The 16,836-nt window shown below is 44.4% G+C and overlaps 1 protein-coding gene across 3 annotated transcripts in view; it reads left to right on the forward strand.

The window, feature by feature from the left end:
* Window positions 1-16,836, forward strand: part of LOC309625657 (uncharacterized protein) — a 192,821-nt gene that overhangs the window by 95,298 nt on the left and 80,687 nt on the right. Inside the window, exons 2-6 of one of the 3 annotated variants that reach the window (XM_082385705.1) lie at window positions 956-1,062; window positions 2,511-2,608; window positions 3,944-7,833; window positions 10,064-10,297; window positions 12,860-12,940. In XM_082385705.1, the coding sequence (XP_082241831.1) occupies window positions 956-1,062; window positions 2,511-2,608; window positions 3,944-4,140 (402 nt within the window). In that variant the 3' untranslated portion in view covers window positions 4,141-7,833; window positions 10,064-10,297; window positions 12,860-12,940. Of the gene's footprint in view, window positions 1-955; window positions 1,063-1,280; window positions 2,333-2,510; window positions 2,609-3,943; window positions 7,903-10,063; window positions 10,298-12,859; window positions 12,941-16,836 lie in introns of those variants that run through there. The other 2 variants (XM_082385704.1, XR_014242641.1) reach the window with 2 other exon arrangements.

Consider the following 16,836-nt stretch of genomic DNA (forward strand, 5'->3'; position numbering starts at 1 on the left):
GGCCGAGCAAGGAGAGGCGGCCGCCTGGGGACCAGCCTGCGCTCAGAGTTGGTGGGCAGCGGGCCCACGGCGTTTCCAGATGGCGGGATGAAAAGAGGGAGCAGGGGGGCCAGGCAGAGAGTGAGGCGACCCTAGTAGGACGCGACCTTGGAGTCCAGGGGCCGAGGAAAGAGTGGAGAGTGGACAGCCAGAGGGCACGTGCTCAGCAGAAGCGGCTGCGGTGAGACGCTGGCGGGACTGTGGCCGAGCTGGGGACGGGGAGCTGGGGGGTCTGGGAGAACCACTGAAGGCGTCGCACGGGAAGGAAGCTGCTGGAACATGAGTGGGGCCGAGAGACAGAGGCCGATGCACTGCTGCTGGTGGTCCAGGAGCAGCTCCCAGCTCCCTGACTTTCCCCCTCATCCCCCCTGCCTCCTCCCTCTCCGCGGCAGGCAGGAATCCGAACCACAGCTGGGGGTGGGCTGGCTGGGGGCACCTTGCTCCTGCTGCCCTCAGCCCGCGGTCCGTGCCAGGGGGAGGGGCGGGCCAGGTTTTCCTGTGCAATGAAGTGTGAAGCTTTTGATGATCACACTTGCCTGGCCATATAAATCACTGAAACGAGCTGGTGTTCTGAGATTTAAATGACTGGGACGTTTCTCATGTCTAAATGTGATCAGGAAAGTCACGGGCCCCTGATTTCCCCCTCCCCCCCGAAAGCTCTAAGGGGAGGCTGCAGGTAGAATGGACTTCCCTGCTCGCTGCCCGCTGCGGTCCTGGCTTGTCCGTCCTCACAGGTGCGCCTCTGACCGCATCCTCTCCCCCCTCTGCATCCGCTCCTTGAGGGCAGGAGCCACACTCACGCCTGTCGGCTCCTAGGATTTGGGGCAGCGCTGGGCGCACAGGGGGCACCGTGGAGTTTGGGGGACGGACCCAAATGCCATCCCGTCGCGCTTCATTTCTGTTTCTTTCTCCCCAGTTTTCTCAGTTGGAGCTCCTCGCCTCTGTGCCTGGAAGGAGTTGCAGGTGTGTGTGGGGAGAGAGTGGTCACCCACATGGCCCCGGCGCAGCTCGGGGGGCCCCCAGGTGAGTCCGGCGGGGCTGACAGCCAACACCAGTTCCCTTCACCTGCGAGCACCCCTTCATCCCAGCGCCATCCCTCCCACCTCCCTGCTCGAAATAGTTTTTTCCAGTCTCTCCCCCAGCGGACACCCCACTTCCTCGTCACCTTAAGGAGCGTCACCTCTTTCTTACCTGCGCGAGTTGCATTTGACATCCCTTCTTCTCCATCTTCGTTCACTTAGAATTCCACACACGTGGTGAGACAGGTGTCCCTACAGCTACGTCACTACGTCTGTGAGACAGACGTCACTTTGTCTATGTCACTACGCCTGTGTTACAGGCATCACGCGGAATGAGGGTGCAAGAACTGCCACCTGGCTTCCTCTGAACCACTGCCACATGCATCGTCCCCATGTCGCTCCAGACGCTGGGGACGGCCGAGCTCCGGGGCCGGTCAGCCTCCAAGGTGGGACTCGATTTCGCCACGGGGCAACAGCTAAATCATTTTGCTGAGTACCTGAAACTAACGCAACATTGTAAATCAACTCTATTTCAATAAAAGCCAGTTAAAATAAATGATGGGGACAGAGTTAGGAGGTGAGAAAAATTGTCTGATGCCAAAAAGCACCTGAGCTGAACTGGAAAGAAGGTGTTTCTGAGGAACTTGGTCGGAAAACGTGGCAGGCAGTCTTCGGGCTTGGGTTGTGTGTCTGCAGCTGTGACTCATGGTCGTGACCGCCTGCACCATTATTTGGAGACTCAGGCAAGACTAAAAATGTCTAATAAAGTGTGCTTCACGTTGATAAGACTCTGGAAGCAAGAATAGAATTTTATTGTTTAGTCTGGCAGAAATTACTAAAACAGTCATAAATGAAAACCGTGCCGCCTGATTCTTTGAGCTATGTACACGAAACGCTCTTAAGTCCATAGGGTTTGGTAACCGGGTGATGACTTGCAGTGTGTGAACGGAATGATTTCCTCTTGGCCAGAGAATACACGAGGAAAGGAGATTACCCCCCTTATGGAGTATTTGCTGTGTCCCCCTCTGTGGATGGGCCCACCGCTATCCCTTCACTTCCTCTATCGAATACAAACCCTGTCACACACCTTGCCAGCCACCCCTCACCTGTGGCATCGTTCCTCGGAGGCGGGCAGAGGATGGCCCAGCCGGAGGCAGGACCACAGGAGAGGCAGGAACCTCCAGCCCACTTTCTCCGCATCCCAGCTCCGGGATCCAGGCCAGGCAGCACAGGGGCTCTGCCTGTGGCCCTCTCCCCTCTCAGAGGGAGGACAGGTGTGGAGTTGAGAAACCGAGGGCTACAGGCGCTCCCCTTAGCTTCTGCCCTGGCGCAGGGCAGGCACCGGGGTGCCCTCTTCCACTTGGGGTACCTGCCAGGGATTCCCAGTCCCCCCCCAGGACTGCAGTCTTTTCCTTCGTCAGGCCTCGCATGGTCTCTGCTTTCCCCCAACAGGAGAAGACCTCGGCACCGTGACCTCAGGGCCACGCAGAAGATGCCTGCCCTTCCAGATCCTTCAATGGGGGACAAAGGCTTTCATTCCTCCAGCAGAGGTGGGGCTGCAGTGCGAACCAGAGCTTCCCAACCTCTGTGCCAGTTGTCAGCGTGTCGACAAACTGGTCTCCTCGGGTGTCGGGCACCTCGGCAGGGCCTGGAGCCTCCCTCCTCATCCCTCTCCGTGGTCCCTGAGATGGTGCAAGTATTACCACTCCCTGTGACAGCCACGACATGCAGACAGTCTGAATGACAGCAGATGGTCCTAGTGAGGAGATCCTGGTGAGGATGGGCCCGAGTTCCGCCGGAGGCAACTCCGCCCCTCAGCTTTTTAGCCAGAGCATCACTACCGGCCGGAGGGGCGGCCAGGTGCAGGGCTGGGGGCTCTGCTTCATCCCCGGGGCGCCGGGCGGACCTGAGCCCTGTGGGCCCCACCGAGCTTTTGAAGTGGAAGGTTCCTCCATTATTCTAACCGCCCCAGAATCCTCCCTGGCCGCTTTTCTTTTTCTCCAGTTTCACCCAAGGGTAGAGTTGGCCCCGGCCAGCATCATGCCCTCCCCCTTCTCTGGCCCTGTGCTGGGAACTCAGAAGCAGGTGTGGGAGCCCGTGGCTGTGCCCTTAGCCGCAGGTCGCAGGGGACACGGCCTCCGTTAGCACGCCGCAGGAAGGCTCCAGAACTGACAACCACGCTCGGCTTTGGGGGGTTTACAAAACACATCCTGCCCCCCAAAACTGCAGGGATATTTTAAAATTCAAATGGATTATGTTTTCTAAGCAAGAGCTACATTGCTTTCCCAAAAGCAGTTTTCAGACATTTCAAAAACTTTAGCTGGTGAGTCAAAAATCTCCTTTTACTCCTTCTGTTTTCTCTCGCTCTGGAAATACATACGTATGTTTACATAAGCACGCGCCACGCTTGGAGGCATATCTTCTAGGATGTAAATAACAAAGGCGAGTGCGGCGGTTGGAATCCTGGCGCTTGGAAGAGATGGGTCTGTGCTCTGCGTCCCAGCACAGCGTTTAGCACTCTGTTACGTATGGAGCGTGTGTTCCCCTCACGTGCACCCTCGTCTTCCCCTGCGCTCGCTGACCTGACCCGCGAGGCGGCTGGGCTGACGTCCCGCGCTCGCAGCACGTGCTTGGAGAGTTCCCAAGGCCGGCAAGTCAAATGTTGCGGCCAGGTCATCACCTGTTTCCAGCAAAATGAGTTCCTATCCATTTAGGCCCGTCTTACTGCTCTTCGTTATAACTATTGCCAAGGAGAAACGAGCAGGTTTGGGTACCACAAGGCAAAATAATATTTGAGATTTTAACATATGCTTATTTCTTAATATTGTAAGCACCCTATTGTGATTTGGGGACTTTTGTGTTAGTCTTCGATCCTTCTCCCACAGAGTCCGGGAGGACTGGGTGCCCTGGCCTTGGCCTTGGGATGCGCGGTCTCACTCCCCATGCACAGAGGCGGCGTCCTTTGCACACGGCGGGGCTGAGTGGAGGCTCCAAGCTCGTGTGGCCTGAGACATTCCATCGCAGAGGCTCTCCTAGCAACATGGCGATGCCAGCAAACCCAACAATGCCCTTTTGTCGTTAGCTCTATAAAGCCTGTGGCATGAGTCTCACCAGAAAATTCAAAAGATATTTTGCAAGCGAAGAGCGATTTCCAGCTGAAGCTTTGAATCGGTTGCTTTCCTCCAACCTGCAAATATCAAACTGGACCGGCACCAACTTGTCGCCTCAAGAGCAGGACGTACCCAAAGAGGTGAGTCCAGACCGGCCCAGTCCTGGCTCTGGTTCGGGAACCACCTGTGTACCACCGGCAAGTCACTTAACTCTCTAGATCTCACTGCTCTCGTCTCCACGCATGTGCAGTTACTTCTTGACAGTGCCGGGTACTCGCTAACCGTCCAGGTTCCTGGGCTGACACCCGTTCTCCTGCTGCGTCAGAATCTCTGGGGCTGTGCTCCACAAACGTGACTTTCAACCAAAGGCAAATAGATGACGTTGCTGAACAATTGTAAAAGTGCTTAGGTAACTAGCTTTCTAATGTGTTTACTTGGCATAAAGAGGGCCAGCGCACACTTAGAATTGGCATGTTGTGTATATGGTGGGGAGCACGTTTTTCTCTAATAGATTTTAGAAAGGACTAAACCAACCCATTTTCTTTGCTGTTTCTGATTAGCTGTCCTCTATAACAGACTGTAAATCATGCACCCCTATCAGGAAAACACTTTTGAGCATGTGTTTCCAGTATTGGCACTTTAAAAATATTGAATATTAATATCTATTTATATACTATATTGTGCTTTAGTAGGAACATATTATGAATATGTTCCTAATATTTAAAAAATGTTTTTAAAGGAAAAAAGTTGAAATAAGATTTAAGATTTTGATTAGTGAAAATTTTGGTTTAGTACTTTGTGATATAGCGAGATCAAAACCAATTTGTAAACAGCAAAGATTTACTGTATAGCACAGGGAACTATATTCAATATCTTGTAATAAATTATAATGGAAAAGAATAGAAAAAGAAGAATATAGATATATATATATATAGATATATATATATATAGATATATATATAACCGAATCACTTGGCTGTACACCTGAAACTAACACAATATTGTAAATCAACTTCAATAAAACAAACGAGAAACAAATTTCTGATGTTGGTTTTGAATTCGCTATCTTTTATTGCTTAGTTATAATAAATGAAAACATGCTTCACAAAGATATGTAGATTTAAGTGGAAGAAGTGCCCTTTTTTTCTGTACTTACTAAATTATGATACTGATTTTTTAATTCCCTCCACTAATTATCCCAAGGTTCCTTATGGGCTAGTAAATTTCCATTTTTTCTGAATGTCAAATTGATGTTGTTGAAAATTAGAAAGTGTGGCACTTTTTTACATTTCTAACAAACATATTTAAAATGTGATAAAATTCTTCATTTGGAAAAACTGGGGGCAGGTTCAAAAATTCTGTTTCCAGAATTTTTATGTTTGCAGATACGAGTTTTTACATTGTTTGTGACAGTAAAAGCCACGTAAATCAGAAACATTCTCAAACATCCAGTTTCAAAATGCTCTTTCCGTAGCATGAATTTCTTTCAAACGTTATTCCTTCCTCACTCAAAATAACATCATTCTCGCAAATGGACAGATTAAGCATATTTACTTTTTGGAAATGTCTGCCAGACTGTGTGTCAGCCCCTTATAACCACACCCCAAAAAAGCCAGCATATTTGGAACATTTGTATTTGTAAAAGAATAATGACCATTTCAAATTTAATCACGTTTTTAAGTGCTTTGCCATCAGATAACTTATAACCATCCGAGAGCACAAGAGATTTTCATGGTCATTCCCCTATTTCTTTTTTTTATGACATCCGGTAGCATTTGGGGGATCTCTGGTTCAGTGTTTTTGCTGTAGTGACATCCTTGTGACTGGTGCTGTCAACGAACGTCATGGGAGGGACCAGGTCTGGGCGTTTTCCTCGGTGTCCTTTCTTTCTTTTTTTTTTTTTAAATTTATTTATTTATTTATGGCTGTGTTGGGTCTTCGTTTCTGTGCCAGGGCTTTCTCCAGTTGTGGCGAGCGGGGGCCACTCTTCATCGCGGTGCGCGAGCCTCTCACTGTCGCGGCCTCTCTTGTTGCGGAGCACAGGCTCCAGACGCGCAGGCTCAGTAGTTGTGACTCACGGGCCTAGTTGCTCCGCGGCATGTGAGATCTTCCCAGACCAGGGCTGGAACCCGTGTCTCCTGCACTGGCAGGCAGATTCTCAACCACTGCGCCGCCAGGGAAGTCCCTTTCTTTTTTTTAATTCTGCCAAAGCTGCCACTCCATGGGTGGTTATACTTATATGGATACCACCCCACTCCCACTTCTTTTTTTTTTCTTTCTATCTTTATCTTCTCCTTCCAATTTTATTGAGATATACTTGACATACATCACTGTGTAAGTTTAAGGTGTACGGCATCATCATGTGACTTACATACATCATGAAAGGATAATCGTAATAAGTTTAGTAAACATCCGTCATCTCCTATAGATAAAAAATCAAAGAAATAGAAAAAATATTTTCTTTTCCTGGTGATGAGAACTTGTGTTAGGATTGACTCTCTAAACAAATTTCATATATAACACACAGCAGTGTTGATTCTACTTATCATGTTGTACATTGCATCCCTAGAACTTATTTATCTTATAACTGGGCGTTTGTACTTTTTGACCACCTTCATCTAATTAAAGAAGCCATACTTTGATGAGCATATATCTTTGTCTGGCACGTCTGTTCTTTGGCAGCCCATATGCAAGCATTTCTGCAGGTACTTCATTATTGAAACAACCCAGCCGCTCACTTACGGAGTCGTGTTAGAAGGCTCTCAACTTTCCTTCTTCCGGCAATCAGCCCATAGTTTGTAATTTTTTCTAACACTTTGCTTGTGTCTTCTAAAGGGTCTCTAACTAAAGAGAGCGTTTTCATTTTTCATTATTGCTTTATGTAAATTATTTCTCTGCTGCAGTTTCTCTAACGGTGTATTTGCTATTAGATAAGAAATCTCAAAAGTAGCTTCTAAATATTATAAAAATTTAGTAAATTATTTTAAAATCCTGGATGGAGAATCACATAACCATACACTTCAAACAAAACAAGAGGCTTAGTTTTTTATATTCTGGAATTTTAATTTTAATTTTTGTTTTGGAATTTTAATTTTAAACTGCTTGCTAACCATGATAATTTTGTTCTGTCGTCTTCTAATATAGCAAAGGAACGCTATACACTTAGGTCAGTGTTCATTGTTAACAATAATAGATGTAAAATGCTATATTTCAAATAGACTTTTTGTAAAAGCTTTTTAATTTGAGAGAATTTTAGATTTACAGAAGAATTGCTAAGATAGAACGAAGAATTCCCATATACCCTTCATTGCAGCTTCCTTTAGTGTGGACGTCTGATATAACCATAGTAAATCCATCAAAGCTAAAAAATTAGCATTAATAAAGTATTATTAACTATAGACTTTATTTGAATTTCTCCAGTTCTTCCATTATTGCCCCTTTTTTCTGTTCCAGGATACCATGTCACCAAAAGAGTCAACAGCCAATGCCGCGTAATAATTTTGTGAAGATTTGTTTAGTTAAAACTAGATGATATTATTTGGCATTCCATTTCACCAAGAAGAGCTCACTGCAAGTGTTACAAGATGCTGAAAGCAGAGATGGCTTTGTCACTTTCTTTCCTGCTGTGGAATTAGGACTCTGTTTTCCACTGGACCGGAAATAAGGTTGGTCTAGCTTGTGGGCCGAATAAGGGGCCAGTCTTAATATGTTTATTAAATGTTGGGGAAACTTTACTTCTTCCTTGCCTTTCCTTTTTGAAGACAAAAAGTTGTGTCTGTAAAAATTCTCAAATTTCCTTTCTATAGCAAATGGCCCTGCTATAAAGAGAGGGCCAGGGTCTTTTGTACCCCCTGGAGCACCCACATCCCATTTCGGGGAACACTGCCCTATATTATATTCGTGCTCCTTTGGTGGTCCAGAGAATCAGCCCTAAACCCCTGCTCATATTAACAAGGGCTAAACTAGGAAAACTGGACAATTTCAGTGTCTTGTTCTGACATGTGCCTGAATTATGGTCTATAATAAACAATTATTGAGTAACCTATTAAGGCAGTGAGTACACCCAAATAAATTTCTCCAGGAAACACCTCTTAGACCATCCCTCAACAAATTGTTAACACTTCTGGTACTTTTGGCAGGGTGGTGGGGGAAAACCTTTGGGGGGTGAGGACCGATAGCCCTGGGGCACCGTGTCAGTCACACCACAAACTCGTGTGGCTGGAAATTGAATCCTCGATAGCTATGTCATTCACTTACTGAAGGAACAGATAATGTTGTGGATACTATTCTGTGCTGCCTGATCCCCCTTCAAGAAGGAGCGACTTCTCCCCCAGCTGCTGGGGATGTGCTAGAAGGCCCTTACCATCGACCCCCTTTGGGGATTGCCTCAGCTGAAGAAAAGTGCCTCACCCCAGGCCCACCTCCTCCCAGGACCAGCCAGCATCCAGTGCCCGATCCATGGGGCATGAAGGCCTGGCCCCTCCTCCCATCTTGGAGCAGCTCTGAGGGGCCATCCAGCTTCTGACTCCCCAGGGGTTGGCTTTGCTGGGAATCTGTCGCAGAGCAACTTCTCCCTCCATCCAATCCTGCTTCCCCCGCTCCCCTCCACAGGAGCACCCCCTAACAGATGTTCTGCACACGAGTCTCAGAGAATCTGCTTCCCAGAAAACCCACCTGCCACATAGGGAAGTCAAACAAGCCAAAACAGTGTGCAAAGGAAAATAAGCACACCTGTGCTTGCGGATGCACCCAGAGATGGTCCTGAGTGTGTGAATGTGTACGTATAAAAAAAAAATACGTGTTTTGGGACTTCCCTGGTGGCACAGTGGTTAAGACTCCACACTCCCAATGCAGGAGGCCCAGGTTTGATCCCTGGTCAGGGAACTAGATCCCACAGGCATGCCGCAACTGAGAGTTCGTGTGCCACAACTAAGGAGCCCACATGCTGCAACTAAGGAGCCAGCCTGCCGCAACCAAGACCCAGTGCAACCAAATAAATATTTTTTAAAAATGTGTGTATGTATATATGTGTCGGCCATTTTCTTAGAAAAATTGTAGCATCTTATGTTTTTTTATTTATATCATATTTTAAAATCTTAAAATTTATTTTTACATAGTGATACATAAAGTTTTAAAATTACTGCCTACTATGCCATTGTATGGACACACCGTGTAATAGCCACCATTCGAGTGCCGACTGTTTGCTGGGCACTCTTGCACCCTCTTTGTATTTATTCAGCATATTTATGGAGAGCCTGTTATGTACCAGGCACTGTTCTAGGTGCTATGGATACTAGCAACTATTATCTCAGGCTTCACTTCAGCCTTAAAAATTAGCTACTGTGATTATCCCGATTTTACAGAGGAGAAAACTAAAGTTTAAGTAACTTGCCCAAGGTCACAGGAATAGTAAGTAGTGGCACCAGAATCCATAACCAGGCAGCTGGTCTCCAGCGCTTCTGCTTTTAACTCCTCCACTAGCACCCTCCCCGAGCCCCCTCTTGATGGGCAGTCGGAGTACATGCAGCTGGCAGCTGCTATAAACAGCGCTGCAGTGAACATCTTTTCTCATGTGTCTTTGGGTGCCGTTTCCCCACTTTTAAAAAGCACTGAGAAGGGGAAGCAGGTGAGCTCATTAGCTTACCGGATATCTGTTAGCAGTCCCAGGTCATTTTAAAAGGTGCCTTTCTCCAAAATTAGGGATTTAAAGAATCAAAAAATACTACGTTCCATTCTTAATATGAAAATCTTGGGTTAAGCCTTTGAAATACTTCCACGCAGGCCCTGTGTGTCGGATGCATATTTGCAGATAGGGTAATACCTGGATTACCATCGCCAGCATCCCTGGTGGGAAGTGGAATGTTTTTATTAAAATTTCTCTTGTTTGCGTTTCAGAAAAAAAACGAAAGCAGATCCACAAGCCAGGTCTGGTTTTAATCAGAGCATAATCTTTATGAGACAACGCGAGGCTGAGAATTTTTTAATCTGATATTTTGAAAGAAAAATCCGTGTTCCAAAATGATACAAACCAATCAGCCTTAGAAGAACGATGGAAAAAAGAAATCTCTTGCATAAAAGAGAAGCAGGAAATTCCAGAGAAGTTTCACAGGGAGGAGGGGAAAACCCAAGGTCTGTATCGCTATTTATGGGCTTATTTCTTCGTACAGGGTAATAATCTGGTTTTGTTGGACAACCAAAATTCAGTTTAGAGGGAATCACAGCATTCTCTCTCCCTGAAGTGAGAACATAACTGAACATATTACAAACCCACTCTGTGTCCCATGATCCATTAGCCCTTTAGATAAATATTTCATCCTCTTCGGGGACTCTTCCCATTGTGGTCATAGATCCATCTCATATTAGATGATTTAATACCTTAGTAATTTGGAGCGTCTCTGTCTGTAGACATTGCTGAAATTTTTATATTTTCATGTACATTCCACTGATTGGGGGCAAAAGTCCTGATTGGCAGGACTTCAGGGTGAGTTGTTGAAATTTATAATCATTTTCATATAATGCTCGGCTAGAGTGGGGATAGTAAAATCTCAATCTTCCAATAAGCTGCAAAACTATTAATGGATTTCTAGGTCATGTTGTTCAGGGTTAACACTCAGTGGAATATATTTTCCATTAAATATGAAAGTGCTCCAAGTACGTTTTATACCAGGTGTGTTAACTTTACTGTTTCCTGGAGTGTCTATAATTTCAAAATTAATCAAGTCTTCTTTTATGTGCTTTTGCATGAATTCTGGCTTTCTTTTGAACAGTCATAATGACTCAAAGATGGAGACTAAAAATTGGCAAGAAAAAGCCAATAAAAGCATAAAGTCCAGAGTTTCAGAGAAATGAGATTTACCAAATGATATACAGTATAGTTCCCTCGACCAGAGCTTTCAATGTTAAATTTATTCGAAAATGCCTCATTTAGTGTTTATTTTTGCCAGTTTCATAGCAGGAATCAGATCACGAAGGTTCAATGAGCAAATCAAACACCATTTTAAAATTCATCCTTGGAGCATAGGCGTGTCTCTTCTCTTCTTCCATTGTCTTATCTCTTTCCAAAGCAAGACATTTAAATTTTTATGTGACTAAAATCGTCACATGTCAGAATACCGGAGGGCTTAAAACTCCAAATGTTTTGGCTTACACATTTCACTTTCCTAACTCCACTGCAAAAAGAAAAAGAACACTGGATAAATTAAAATAGCTGATGTTTTCCTATCATTAGTCTCCATTTATTCCTCTTTGCATACATTATACATGTTTACTCGGATAAATACAATTGCCTTTTCTTCGGTTGCTTAAATCTCTTTGTCTACGAAAAGTAGAAAGAGCTCATCCATTATTTAAGTTACTATTTCTATAACTGAATTAATACATACATCTACCCGAGCAAAGAGGTTGACAGAGTGAAGGTCCGCACAGAGGTTCCGCTTGAAGTCCCACTTGATCTCTGTATGGATACGTAATAGTGAAAGCACGTTGCCAGAAATACCAGGTTTTAGTGCTATGATGATGGCGTAAATGATACTGTAAGAGGAAGAAACCCTCAAATATTTTCAGCATTTAAAAGGATGTTCTCCTAGTTTAAAAGATGCCTCTCTTACTCTCTTAATTCTCCAGGGCACAGAGCAGGAAGTCAGAGCTGTTACGTTCTGCTTTGCTGAGCGTAGGTCAGACTGATGTATATTGATTGCCCTGGATTTTTCAGTATAAAAATTTGGAGTTTGAGCTTTCCTTCAAGTTATCAGTCCAACCTCACTCTGCCACTGCTTGGGTTCCCCCAACTTCAGTTTCCTGGCTCTGACCCACAGGATTTACACTGGCCCCAGTGGCTGCTTCTGTGAAGGGAGGACAGAGAATTTCAGGGCAGCCCCGGACAGAAAGTCAGGGGGAAAACATGAAGTTTGCGAGAAAGTAGGGTCAGGCACTTGCCCCATAGGCCTCCACAGCTGAACCTGCATTCGTGTATTTGTTTCATAGATGAATTGACATACTTTAAGAGAAGATGTATTCTCTTCTGAAGTATTGCCTTGTACATTGCAACTCATGGAAGATAGCCCTCTGTAATGGTAAAGTGAAAGCACACACACACCTGAGCTGTTGGCAACGTGTATTTTTTTTTTTTTAAGTTTTTTTTTTTTTTTTTGGCTGTGTTGGGTCTTCGTTTCTATGCCAGGGCTTTCTCTAGTTGCAGCGAGCGGGGGCCACTCTTCATCGCAGTGCGTGGGCCTCTCACTATCGCGGCCTCTCTTGTTGGGAGCACAGGCTCCAGACGCGCAGGCTCAGTAGTTGTGGCTCACGGGCCTAGTTGCTCCACGGCATGTGGGATCTTCCCAGACCAGGGCTCGAACCCGTGTCCCCTGCATTGGCAGGCAAATTCTCAACCACTGCGCCACCAGGGAAGCCCAATGTGTATTTTTAAAACAAATACATGGTAGGGGGAATGTGGGAAAGAGACAGAGAACAAAAGAACTGATCAGTAACAGGTGTCCTGCTTAGAGAGGTTCATTTAAGGAATTGGCCCATGTGATTGTGGAGATGGGCAAGTACAACATTTACAGGGCAGCAGCGGGTAGGTTAGGCTGGGGCTCAGGCAAGAGTTAAGTTGCGATCTTGAGTCCAGAACCCACGGGGCAGGCTGGCAGGACTTGTGTGTGGAGTCTTGAGGCAAATTCCTTCTTCTTCCAGAACCCTCAGTGTCTGCTTCAACTGATCGGATGAGGCTCACCCGCATCATCAAGGGTAATCTCCCTCCAAAGTCAGCGGATTGTAAGTGTTGATCATATTGACAAAATATCTTCACAGCAACATCTAGACTAATGTTTGACCAAACAACTGAGCCCCATAGCCAGGCTGACACATAAAATTAACCCTTGCAGTATTTCCCCCAATTTTAAAGGAGGAGAGTGGGGCTTGAAGAAGGTAAGTAACTCGCTCGAGGTCAAACCATGAGAATGAAGTAATATCAAACTTTGTCCTGTGCAACCTCAGTGCTTGTGCTCTTAATCACAAACCCTGGCTGCCTGCTTAGATTAATTGCTAAATTAGGGAAGAAGCTCTAAAAGAGAGGCACTTGAACCTGGTAGGTTTTGATTTAAGGCAAGGGTTTGAAACACAGGGCAGACAAGATAGAGTAACAAGGACCAGATTTACCCTCTTGCCTGAAATAACTGGAAACAGAGATAATGTATATGAAACAAGAGTTTGAAAGACCCTGGATATCGGGTAGTAAAGGATAGCAATCCTTGAGAGACGAGAAGCAAACCGGGGTTGGGGTGGGGGGCATCCAGTTGCCCCAGCCCTAAAGGAGGGTTTCCAAGCAGTGGGGCAGAGGGGGACACCCAGGCAGATCTCTGTGATCTCCCTGTGTTGAGGAGACAGCCGAGAGTCTAGGGAGGCCAAGGTGGCTAGAGTTAGTGGGAGAAGAGGGAGCCATGTGGAGAAAGCTTCTAGAAATATCCAGAGGGTCTCCCCTGAGGCTTCAGCTGACAACCTATCAGCAAGCGTGTGTGAGAAAACTCCTGAGGCTGAGGAAAGAACCACCCAAGAGATAAAAGTAAATACTCTCCGGAGATAACACAGGGCCAGAGCAAAAGAGGCATAATTCATGGAGATCCAAGCGTTTGCCTTGGTGGTGAGGCAAAATTAGACCTGGACTACATTCTCTCTGTTTCTGCCCAACAAACCTTAAAAGCAAACTTGAAAGGACTGAACCATTTCCAAGTAATTTAACTGTGCTCTGGAGTAGAGTTCAAGAATAGTTCGAGGACTACAAAAATAGGTGGTACCCAACAAGGTGAAATTCACAGTGTCTGGCATCCAATCTCGATTACTAGGCATGCAGAGCATCAGAAAATCTTGACCCGTAATCAGAGGAAGAAATAAGCTCATGGAAACTGATACCCAGATGACATAGGTGATGGAATTAGTGGACAAAGATATTTAATAGTTATTATATCTGTATTCAGTGTGTTCAAGAAATTGGAGGAAAGATCATGCATGATTAGCAGAGACATGGAAAATATAAGATACAAACTGAAATTCTATGAAAACTGCAATATCTGAGACTAGAAACACACTGAATGGGATCAAAATAGATTAGACATGGCAGAGAAAAAGATTAGTGAATTGGAAGACTTAGCAATAGAAAGTAAATACAATGGAACATGGAGAGAAAGACTGGAAACAGTAAACTATCTGTGCACTCTGGGACAGCTTCAAGTGGTCTAATGTATGTGTACTTGGAGGTCCTAGTCTCGGCAAACTAGGCATTGAAGGGAATTCTACTTGATAAAAGTTATCAAAGGAAAATGTATAGCTAGCCTCCTATGTATGGTGAAGGACCGAACACCTTCCCCTGGAGATTAGAAACAAGACAAGGATGTTCACTCACCACCTGTATTCAGTATCGTACTGGAGGTTCTAACCAGATCCATCGATAAGGCAAGAAAAAGAAAGAAAAGCCATCTTAACTGGAAAAGAAGTAAAACCATTTTTATGCATTGATGACGTTATCATCTATATAGAAAATCTTATAGAATCTGCAAAAAAAAGCCAAAAGAACCAATAAGTGGCTTTAGGAAGGTTGCAGGATGTAAAATCAATATACAAAGATCTGTTATTTCCAAATACTACTAATGAACAGTTCGCTATTGACACTTTTAAAAATTCCATTTACAATAGCATTAAAAAGTGTTATATTCCTAGGGATAAATCTGGCAAAACATGATTAAGGTCTGCACATTTAAAACTACAAAACATTGCTGAGAGAAATGAAATACCTAAATAAATGGAGTGATTTACCAGTTTCATGGATCAGGTAACTCAATATACCGAATAAGTCAAATTTGCCCCAAATTAATCTATAGAAAAAAATGCATTCCCAATCAGAATCCTTTTTGTATAAACTGACAAGCTGATTCTGAAATTCATTTGGAAATATGAAGAACCTAGGGAAATCAAAACAACTTTGAAAAACAGGAGGAAAGCTTTCATACTACTTTACTTTGATATTTATTATAAAACTACAGTAATTAAGATACTGTCGCATTGGCATCAAGATAAGTAAATAGATTAATGGAACAGAATAGAGTAATTAAAATAGCATGATATTGGTGTCAAGACAGACAATAAGATCAATAGAAAAGAATGGAGAGTCCAGAAATAGACTCACATTGATAAGGTCAATTTTTTTTTTTTTTTGGCCTAATCCTTGGGTTTAAAGTTCAGGGCTGCAGGTAAGGGGCAGAGTGGCGAGGCCGGTACAAATGGTAACAGTGGCAAGGAACGCAGCTGGCATTGGCAGGAGCCCGTGCCAGGGTGTTGCAATGCCTATGTCTTGCTCTCCTGGCTCTCTCTTTCTGGTTTTCTTTCTTTGGGTAGGTGTCCTGTGGGATACACCAGAGACAGGTGTCAGCAGTTCTCAATGGTCAACTTCTCTAGTATGTCTCTTTACACAGGTGTAAAGATAATTCAGAAGAAAATATAATGTTTTCAACTAACGCAGATGAAACAGTTGGATATTCTTATGCAAAAAATAATTCCAGTCCAATCCTGGCACTTATACGAAAAGTAAGTCAAAATGGATTGGAGACCTAGCTGTAGAAACTAAAATTACAAAATTTCTAGAAGAAAACACAGGAGAAAATCTTTGTGGCCTCAGGTTAGGCAAAGATTTTTTTACATTCAACGGCAAAAGAATAACACACACACATAGAAAATTGGTAAATCGGACTGCATCAAAATTAAGAAATGTTGTTCAAAGGGCACTGTTAAAAAATGAAAAGATAAGCCAGAGAGTAGAAGAAAATGCTTATAAATCACATATCTGATAAAGAACTGGTATCCACAATATATTAATAACTCCCAAAACTCAGCAATAAGAAAACAAACAACTGTATTTTTTAAATGAGCAAAAGATTTGAACATACAATTCATCAGAGAAGATATACAGACAGCAAATAAACACATGAAAAGATACTCAACATCATTATGCACTATGGAAATGTGCATTAAAACCATAGTGAGATACTGTTGTGTGCCTACTTGTACATCTATAGTTAAAAAGACTGACCCTGTGAATTGCTGGTTAGGATGCGAATGAACTAGACCTCTGACACACAATGTAAAATGGCACAAATACCTGGAAAACAGTTTGACACTTTCTTTTTATAAATTTATTTATTTATTTATTTATTTATTTTTGGCTGTGTTGGGTCTTCGTTTCTGTGAGGGGTTTCTCTAGTTGCGGCAAGCGGGGGCCACTCTTCATCGCGGTGCACGGGCCTCTCACTATCGCGGCCTCTCTTGTTGCGGAGCACAAGCTCCAGATGCGCAGGCTCAGTAGTTGTGGCTCACGGGCCTAGTTGCTCCGCGGCATGTGGGATCTTCCTAGACCAGGGCTCGAACCCGTGTCCCCTGCATTAACAGGCAGATTCTCAACCACTGCGCCACCAGGGAAGCCCTGACACTTTCTTAAATAGTTATAAACATACACTTTCCATAAGATCCAGGCTTTCTCCTTCTGGATATTTATCCAGGTGAAATAAATGCCTATGTCCATACAAAGACTTGTATACAAATATTTATAGCAGACTTGTTTGGAATAGCCTTAATTAATTAAATAATTAACTAATTAATTAAAACAAAACCAAGGACAATCCAAA

This window comes from Balaenoptera borealis (assembly GCF_965194805.1).
Source record: "Balaenoptera borealis genome assembly, chromosome: 3".
NCBI classification, from domain to species: domain Eukaryota; kingdom Metazoa; phylum Chordata; class Mammalia; order Artiodactyla; family Balaenopteridae; genus Balaenoptera; species Balaenoptera borealis.